Here is a 9,955-nt window from a genome sequence, read left to right on the forward strand (position 1 = left end):
AATGACAAGTCATTGAAAAATTTTAGGAAGTAAACTACCAAGTTAGATTTGAATTTTTGAAAGGTGACTCTGGCTAAGGGCCACTAAAAGATGCTGGGAAAACATTGAGAACACATTTCCAAAGTAAACCTTGACAAAGTCTGAGCATCTAGACTAAGAAAATGGAACTCATTTGGCTTTCTCTCCTTGCCCACTATGCTCAGAGCATTCTGTCCATGCCAGGTGCATTCCTAATGCAGAGAGTTGGAGGGCAGTTACCAACTCTGTCTCTATGAATACAGAGTAGTCCCTGGAGTCCCAAACATAGCTCACCAGAAATCTTAACTTATCTGTTCAGCCATGGACTCAGGAACATGGGACATTTTGTCCGAGAGGGTAGCCAGGACAGGCTCCCAGAAAAAGGCACTGACAACCTGGGTTCACATTTTCCTGGATCCGCCACTGTCTATGGCATCTTGGGCACATGACTTAATCTCTCCAATCCTCCACTTTCCCATTTGTTCAATGGATGTGACATGGTTGTGAGACTGTAGTTGCCCCCCTCCTTAGAAAGGCTTTAGAACACTGCCTGGCACATAAGTTATGCAGTAAGTGTTAGCTAATATGTAAAATTATCATTACCCTTTCTATTACTACTCTTCTTTCCTACGTGAGACCTACCTTGACCCAGAAGAGGATCAGATGTCTCAGGAAAGGCTATGGCCCTTTCTCCAAGGGATTTCAATTTGTGTCAATGAAGATGTGTAGCTCAGGATTCTCCTGGAACATAGGACCAATTTCCACCATGCACAGACTGCTAACACCACCTGACCCTATCACTCTATTAGGGGCCAGCTGTCAGTTTAGAGAGCCATGCTGGACATAAAGATTCCAGTTCAGCCACTGACTCATTATGAGACCTGGGGCAAGTCAAAGCTTCTCTCCAGGCCACTGTGCCTCCATTTATGTAATTGTAGAAGGTCTAGACTCCCCCAGACATATCCTGGTAAAATTCCTGAATTTTATTTATGAAATCTTGCAAGCTTACAGGAAGAACAACTTACTTACAAAGGAAAAAGAGTCAAATTAGCATCAATCTAGAAGTGAAATGAACACCTATAGACTACTGAGAGCAAAGACTTATAACCTCATAATCCTATCCTCAGCCCATATATAAGTTACCGTCGGGGTGAATGAATGATATTTGCAAATTCAGAAATATTCAGGGACTTTCTCAGCCATTTATCCATTCATCTATAGAAAATGCCCTAGAAGAGGGCAGAGGCACCAAATTAGGAAATAATTGGTTTAAAAATCAAAATCTAGAGACACACTTAAAATCACGCGCTACAGAAAGAATGAAAAAAAGATAGGCAAAGAGATAACAAGAAATGCAAACATATGAGGTGGACTTAAGGCCAAAAGAAACAACAGGGTAAAAGAGGGATATTTTAAAATGTTAAAGAGAACAAATAATAACAATAAACCTACACACAACAAAAAAATAGTAGTTAAATAGATAAACATTTAGAAATGCAAAGAGAATCTGACAAAAATAAAGTTATAGTAGGAGACTGCAAAATACCTCTTTCAGAACCCAATAGACAGCTCAAAGAGGCAATTGCAGTAAGTGCCTAGAAGAATCTAACAATGTAATTAACAAACCACAACTTTATAGTTGAACAGAGAACACACATTTTTCTGTGGCCAAAGAATATTTCTAAAAATCATCTGCATATTCATCAAAAGAAAACATTAACATTCACAATAGTAAAGACTTTAGGGCCACCTACAGTATCCTAAAGCAATAATTAGAATTAAAATGAAAAGATAATCTCAACAGAAATTAAGAAACACTCCTAAAATACCATTATTTCAAAGAAAAAAACTATTGAAAATAAGTCTGTTTCATACCAAAATCCATGGGATGAAGGCGAAATCTATGCCCAGAAGAAAATTTACAGCAAAAACTAAAAGTAGTCGTTCTTGTCTGTATAAAACAAAAAAATTAACACTTTTATTAATTTAATGATATAGAAGAAATAATATGAAAAAGAGAGAATTAATACATTAAATACCAGCTAAGATTAATGAAATACAAGATTAAAAGTAGTTAAAAGGATAAATCCAAAGCTAGCTTTTTCAAAAACCAAGTGACAAACAGTATGAAGTTATCATGAGCCTTGTCAAAAGAAGAGTCAAAAATATACAAGATTTTATATGAGAAAGGATGCATAAGCAAAGACAAGAAATACATTGAATGAATTATAATAGAATACTATATGCACATCTACACAATACATTTGAAGATCCAGCATAAATGAATAATTTCCTATCAGACTATAAGTTATCAAAATGGACATAGTAGAGAGTAGAAAAGTTGAATAGAGCAATTTCTGAGGTAAAAATTGAAAGATGGCAGACATTTTCCCACTACAAAAGGCACCAGGACAAATGATTTCACACCAAGTTCTACCTAACATTTAAAAAGCAAATAATCCCAATGTCACTTCAACTATTGCAGGTCATATAAAATACAGACATTTGTGCATTAATTTGACAAGCCATCATAACCTTAAACTTAAAAGATTAGGCCAAAAAGCAGGCCAATCTCACAATAATAGATGATTTTTAAATGATTTTAAAAATTTTAGCAAACAGACTTAATGTATGAAAATATAGCAAATATATCCACGTATGAAATGAATAATAAACCGTGACCAGGTGGGATTTATTATAGCAGGTTACGAATGGTTCGGTTAATCCATATCAAGCTATCTAATAACAGAATTTATTACATCAAGAAATTAAAGGAAAACCATATGATCAGTAGATGATAGAAAAGCAATAAATAGAATCAAGCAATTATGACTAATAAAAACTCTACGTAAACCAAGAGCAAAGCTGCTAAATATTATAAAACATGTTCCAAAAATAGTGGCAAATATTCTAAATGATGAAATGCTGGATCACTTTAATTAAAATCAGGAACAAAATGAGGCATGACTGCTATCATCATTATTGACATTGTTTTGGAGGGTCTGTCAAATGCAACATGTCAAGAAGAGTACATAATTTTTATAAATATTAGGAGGGATATATTTTCATTTTTCTCCTGATACGATTGCCTTTCTACAAAACTCAAGAAATTCTAGTCAAAAAATAATAAAATCTGGGCTTCCCTGGTGGTGCAGTGGTTGAGAATCCACCTGCCGATGCAGGGGACACGGGTTTGTGCCCCGGTCCGGGAAGATCCCACATGCCGCAGAGCAGCTAGGCCCGTGAGCCATGGCTGCTGACCCTGTGCGTCCGGAGCCTGTGCTCCGCAACAGGAGAGGTCACAACAGTGAGAGGCCCACGTACAGCAAAAATAAAAAATAATAATAATAATAAAATCTGGTATGGTTGTTGGTGTACCAGAAAAAAAAAATTTAAACAGTAGTGTTTTCTCTATACTAGTCACACCAATTAGAAATAGAAATGAAAAGAAAATATTCCACTCGCACAAGTAAAAATCTGTAAAATACAGAGGAGTATGTTTAACAAGAAAATAATTAAGGTCTCCAAGCTCTAGTCCCAACAGTATTTCCCTCAGTACAAACCCCATATTTGGGTAACATCAGACCCTCACTACTTCATTTCATATATGTGTGTCTTTGTGCACGCTGTTCCTCCTGTCCGCCCATGCTGTTCCTCCCTTTTTCATCTGATAAACTACCTGTCCTTTAAAAATCCAGCTCAAAGTTGATCTCCTCTGATACCTTCCCCTAACCCCCCTTTAGGCTAACGTTCACTTTAGGTGAATTTTCTCTGGGGAGGGAGAGAAGATTGAGAGAAGGAAGTGAATGAAAGGAGAGAAAGGGAATGAGTTGTGAGATGAGGGGAAAGGAGGGAGAAAAAGATGAATGGGGATTAAACAAATGCTAAGAAGGAGAACCTGCCAAAGCCTTGAAAAGACCTCATATCTCTAATGTTTGAAGCCCTTGCAGCCTTCCAGGTCTCATCCCCTTCCTGTCCACCCTACTGCTCACCCCTACCAGGATCTAACTCCCTGGTGACATCTGTCCAATTTCAGACTTAGACATCAAGGATGAAATCACCCAAGAGTCCACTCAGCTCTCAACGCCATACCATCAACAAAGCATCATAGAACCCATGTTACAGGATGCTATCTTTGTCCCACGGAAGTCAACCCTCTTGCGAGATTGGGTTGGCAAGACGCCCGACGCCTCCTACGAGCGTAAGCTGAAGAGCCTCATGGAGAAGGGCAGTGAGCCCAAGATGGAGCTGGTGAGGATGCTGAAGCCGGAGGAGGTGCTGAGCTGCCGGTGAGCAGCCCTGTGCAGGTGGGGCTGGGCACATTCTGCAAGACCAGGCTTTGCTCACGACTGTCTGTGGTTCATGCACCTGGGCTGAGCCCAGAGCAAGGGAGGGTGGCTGCAGCATGTCCGGGCTCTGTCTTTGAGTCCCAGAGGGCTGCTCCAGGGCTGAAGCTGTTGGGTTTCTGAGCAGCCTCACTCGCTAGAGGATCGTCTCCTGAATGGACACGACATTTCGGTGCTGCCATTTTGACGCCACGCCTTTGGACACATACACAACCTTTCTAAAATTTCTCTTTGTTTCACAAAAGAAGCCATGAATATTATTCACAAAGGAAAGAATGAGTTGTTTGTGGCCTTGTTTTTAACAGGAAACTCCCCCAAGTTCCTTTACACTAATGGTGTTGAATTGCTGGTGACTGTAGCCGCCATTCCCAGGGCTACCTGCTGTACGTTTTCATTTTTCTTTCAGCAACACCAAACAGCTTGGTTTCTGCCCCCAAATCCAAGCATCCCTCCCCAGCCCAATGTTATCCTTTACTGTAAAGATGTAACTGACAACACTCAGAAACTGGCAAAGGAGGAAATAGGACAAGAGACTAAGGTGGTCAGCCTTGTAGAGTTCACAGCAGTGAACTCGCCTGTAGGTTTCAGACGGCCTCAGATGCCTGGCGTCCGAGGGCCCCATCACACAGTCCTTCTCTGCTGGCTGACTAACTGGCTGAAAGATGGACAGGCAGTCTCCTCCACTAGAGGGGGTTCTGGCTCATGCCACCTCCACAGCTGGATGACTTTGGCTATGGGTTTCAAATTGATCAAGTGGTTTTAATTGACTCTGGCCAAAGACAGCCTACCTGGGCTCCATGGTGGGGACAAAAGAGACTTGGACAGGGTAGGGGGAGAGCATATTTGGAGAGATGGCAATTAACAAGCCATTAGAAAAACACCCAAGAAAAGGATGAAATTGTCCTTTGCCATCATAGTGAGCGTCCACAGCTAGATATGTGTGAAATTGTCCCCTGGGGCTGGGCTGGTCAGGGCAGGGTGGGGCTGACCTGAGCCGTGTCGGGGAAAGGTAGTACAGGTATAGGGGCTGGTGAGTGAGGTCTGAGCTGCCTGTAAGAACAGGGAAGCTCCGGGCAGATCTTCAAAGAGAAGGGAAGTTCCCTGGTGGCCTACTGGTTAGGATTTCAGGCTTCCGCTGCCAAGGGCCTGGGTTCAACCCCTGGCTGGGGAACTAAGATCCTGCGGGCCACAGGTATGGCCAAAAAAAAAAAAGAAAGAAGAAAAAAAGGAAAGAGTAGGGAGACCATTCCCAATGGATAGAGAAGCCAGGTTCCATCAATATGCAGCTCCTCCCCCACCATCTGTAGCAAATTAACCAACCGGAATGCAGCCTGAATCGGAGGCCTCCCTCCTTATACTAAAGCTGGGAGCAAGGTCAAAGTTGATGGTGGAATAAGGGATATAATGGCAGAGATACTGTCTAAATCACATAGATGGCATCAGTCCTATTCTTCAGTACAAGTCAGAACGGTGGGGCTTTAGCTAATATTTTAAATCAGTGTTTTAATTTTAATTTTTTAATTGAAAATTGTAATTGTTTGAATACTATTAAAAATACTCACCTCTATTCCTACAGTTTTCTCAGCCTTTATTTCCACTGTCCTGGATTTCCCCCAGTCCTTGGCCTCACTCAGATTATACACACATGGCAATGATGAGAGAAAACACCTAACAATTTGCATCCTGGTGTTTTCTCCCTATTTGGCAATAACGTCACAGCCATATTGCATTTTCTTCTTCCTAACGACATTTTAACACTAGCAGAAGAGTCCTTGAAATGGATATTCCATTTTTTGCTTGACCATTCCTCTATTGATGGAATTTCCTATTTTCCTATTGTTGATAACCCCAAAATAAACACTTTTGTTTATGTAGCTTTTCCTTCCATTGAATTCTCTTCTTGGGATAAGTTGAGGACCTGAGTGGAATTACTGAGTCAAAAATAATAAAGCTGGTTTTTTGGGGAGTGGGGCAGGAGGTGTTTGGCATATATGTTGCCAAATTGATTTCCAAAAGAGTTATACCAATAAAAACACCCACCAAGTCTGTGGGGTGTCCCAGTCTTTTATGAGACCTCTGTCAGCTCCAGAAATGTCTGGAGGGCCAGTCCCTTACAGAGGTCCCACACTGTCGCTCTTTAACTCTAAGCTCTTTTCAATGAAGTTTGCGCCTGCAGTGACTCCACCCTCAGCTGACCTCTTTGGCCTTGTCTCGCACAGATACCTGAGGTTGTCCAAGAACAGCATTCGAACTTTGCTCAAGCTGTGCAAGGATGCAGGAATGAACGTGGACATCCACCCCCACGTGGTGGAAGAAGAGAGAGATGCTGAAAAGGTGTTCAACCAAAACATCAGTGTAGCCCTCTAAACAGCTCCTCTCCCTGGCCACCTCAAGCCCCCTCCGCTGTTGGACCCTCGGCCATCAGACGCCACCCTCTGGCACACCACACCTGGCTCTTCAGACCTGGGGCGTCCCCTTTCGACAGTAGCGATCAGGAAACAAGGTTAGACTGCTTGGATCATTGCACTGACGTAGTGTTTTGTCCTCGTCATCCAAGTCAGAACCAACGCAGGAGAAACTATAGATTTCCTCCCCACCCCCCAAAGAACACTCCTTGGAAAAGCCTTCTTAGAAAGGAAGTCTTAGAAGAAGTGAGAATGGGAGCCCAGAGCCTCCAGAGGGATTTCAGGAGGGACAAAGTATTGGGGGGCTGCTGCGGACACATACACCCCAGGTCTTGCCCAGCCATCCCCACTACCTCCTGTGGCGGACACGGCTCTGCGGGGAGCTGGCCCTCGTGTGTGTAGGGTGGGAAGCTGATCGGGAGAGCAGGAGGGAGAGGATTCTGTCAACCCAGGTAAACAAGGATTACTCAGAGAAGTCACAGAGGGCAAGGAACTGGCTCAGAGTCACACAGGCGAGAAGCGGCAGGGCTGGGATGGGAAGAGTGTCCTCACCTTAGTCTCCCGTTCTTGCCTGACGGAGCTCCTGGCAAATCCTGCTCGACGGTTCGGAGATGCTGCCTTCCTCTCATGCAGCAACGGCCAATGGAGGTCCCTGTAAGCATTCAAGTAAGTTCAAATGCCAACTGCCCCACTTACTAGCTGTGTGACTTTGGCAAGTTACCACCCTTCTCTGTGCCTTTGTTTCCTCATCTGTAAAATGGGGCTAATGATGGAACCTGCTGAGCAGGGATGCTGAGAAGAGGAAACGAGAGCTTCCATGTGAAGCATGAAGCACAGACATTGACACACAAGAGCTCGATAAATGTGTGAGCTGTTTCCCTAGTTTCTACGGTGAACGAGGGCAGATTTCCCAGCCCGGCTTCCCCAGGAGGGGCCCTTAAAGCTGGGCCTATCGATGTTGAGTCAAACCCTGTTGAAAAGCTGCTGATTCCAAACCCGTGCCCTTCGTGGTAAGTCCAAAAATTAAATGGCCCCTGAGCCCTCCAGGGCTAGTGAACACCCCCAGGGGATGAGGTGTAGCCACTGGTCCAGTGGGGCCCCGCTAACCAGGTTTTACTTTCTGCCTCCATATATGAAAAGGGCAGGGATTCCACTGCCCCCCACCCCATATGCTTTTTAAATCTCCATGCCCCATCTCGAGGCTCCAAAGTGACCCCTCTGAGGTGAGTGGCTCTCTCCACTGAGAGTCACTGCCCTTGGGAGTCAGAGTAAAAGTGTGGAGGTTTCCAATCCCCCCATGCACCCACTCAAGTCACCACTAAGGGAAAGCAGAGCCCCTTACGGTTGTGGGCAGCTCAGAGACGTGTGCCCGGAGCACGGCACCCCAGCGATGTTTGGACAGAGCCCACAGCTAGAATCTCAAGAAACCAGCTGTGAACAATTAGATGATAGTCCCTTTCTCCAGCAAATACCTGTTCTTGGGGAGAACCAGCTCTTCTAAAAGGGGAAAGAAAGGTATTTCCTGAGCATCACCAAGTGTCAGGCACTTTGTCGGTATTGTCACATTCAAAATCAAAACCTAAAACCATCTTCAGAGACATTCACTTCGTCCCACTGACTCAGTGGTCTGCATGAGTCACTGCACTGAGTCTTTCCTGCACTGAGTGTTCTCACCTCCAGGAAGTCCTTCTGCCTATCTAATCTGCCTCTCTCTTGCTGCCGTTTGAGCCCATGTTCTCTCCTTTGAGCCACAGTGGAAAGGGAGGAGAAGTCAGTCTCCTTTGTCTAATAAATATTCATATTCAGGGAGGATGTGTACTGAGGAAAAAATGCACAGATGAAATGGCCCTGAGAAGTTAAACGTCAGATACATCACCGAGAGCCGCTGTGTGATACGACAATGACCATTTGGCCTTTCCAACTTCATACTCGTTTTTTCAGTTTTCTGTCACATAATTCCACTTGATTATTTCTCCAGTGTCCTTTCCACACCCTTCTTAAAATGCATTGATCAAGGCTGGATCTAGCCCAGTTTTCTAATAAGGTGCCAAAGACTGAGTTCTTCCTGGTAAGAAGGATTGACTCCAAGGTGACTATCAATTCCATTCATTCATTCGTTTGCTCTCCCCCCACCAATTATACTGAATGGCAGGCTTGCTGCAGTCCCCTTACGGTTCATCAAGACCGCTGGGTCCTTTTCTGCCGGGCTGGAGTTTTACATCAGCTTTTTCTCCACAACTCACTAGGAGACCCAGAGGCAGGGAGGTGCTCAGGGAGAAGGAAGCCCAGCCCTGCTGACGTCACAGAGGAGCCAGGAGGGGTGCCACCTTTCCAACCTCCAATCTGGAGCTCTCCTCGCCAGGTGGAGTGGTCAGGTGATGCAGAGCAGGACGTTTGCGATTCTAACACTCCAGTAGTTATCTCCACTGCACCACCCAGTTCCTTAAATCCATCACGGCCCACATTCTCTCTGACCTTCACAAGTTTGGATTGGGGAAAGAGCAGATCTTCAGCTCACCTCTGCTTCTGATCATATCACATATTTACTGAGCCCCACCAGGCCCTGTGGCTGGGCCAGGGACTCAGTAGTTAAGAAAGCCTGGTCCTGCTGGCTTGGGCCATACGGTCCTGAAGACAGAGGAGTAAACAGTAAAATCAGTGAAGTGCAGAGAGCATGTGAAGCACCTGGGAGACCTGGGGGAGGACCGCACCATGCGCTGGGAGACATGGGGGAGGACCGCACCATGCGCTGGGAGTGGGGAGACAGAAAATCTTCTTTTCTTTTTCAATTGAAGTATAGTTGACTCACAATGTTATGTTAATTTCTGCTGTACAGCAAAATGATTCAGCAAAGTGATATATATGTATACATGTATATACTTTCTTTTCTATATTCTTCTCCATTATGGTTAATCACAGGATATTGAATATAGTTCCCTGTGCTATACAGTAGGACCTTGTTGTTTACCCACTCTATATATAATAGTTTGCATCTGCTAACCCCAACATTTTTGAGAAAAGCTTCTTGAAGGACAAAACTTCTGACATAAATCTTTTGAGAATAAATAGTCCCCAGTGTTTTTGTATGGGAAGGAAGAGCAGACCAAAGGAACAGTGTGTGCAAAAGCTTAGAGGCCGGGGCAGTATGATGGGGAACCTGCAGGTAGTTCCATCTGCATGGGGTGG

At 44.1% G+C, this 9,955-nt stretch overlaps 1 protein-coding gene across 1 annotated transcript in view; it reads left to right on the forward strand.

The window, feature by feature from the left end:
* C19H16orf78 (chromosome 19 C16orf78 homolog) overlaps nucleotides 1-6,731 on the forward strand; it is a 44,901-nt gene extending 38,170 nt beyond the window's left edge. The window contains exons 8-9 of the mRNA XM_030833074.2: nucleotides 4,050-4,307; nucleotides 6,584-6,731. Of these exons, the coding sequence (XP_030688934.2) occupies nucleotides 4,050-4,307; nucleotides 6,584-6,731 (406 nt within the window). The remainder of the gene's footprint in view (nucleotides 1-4,049; nucleotides 4,308-6,583) is intronic.
* Nucleotides 6,732-9,955: the final 3,224 nt, after the last annotated feature.

The sequence above is a fragment of the Globicephala melas genome, chromosome 19 (genome assembly GCF_963455315.2).
Source record: "Globicephala melas chromosome 19, mGloMel1.2, whole genome shotgun sequence".
Classification (NCBI taxonomy): Eukaryota; Metazoa; Chordata; class Mammalia; order Artiodactyla; family Delphinidae; genus Globicephala; species Globicephala melas.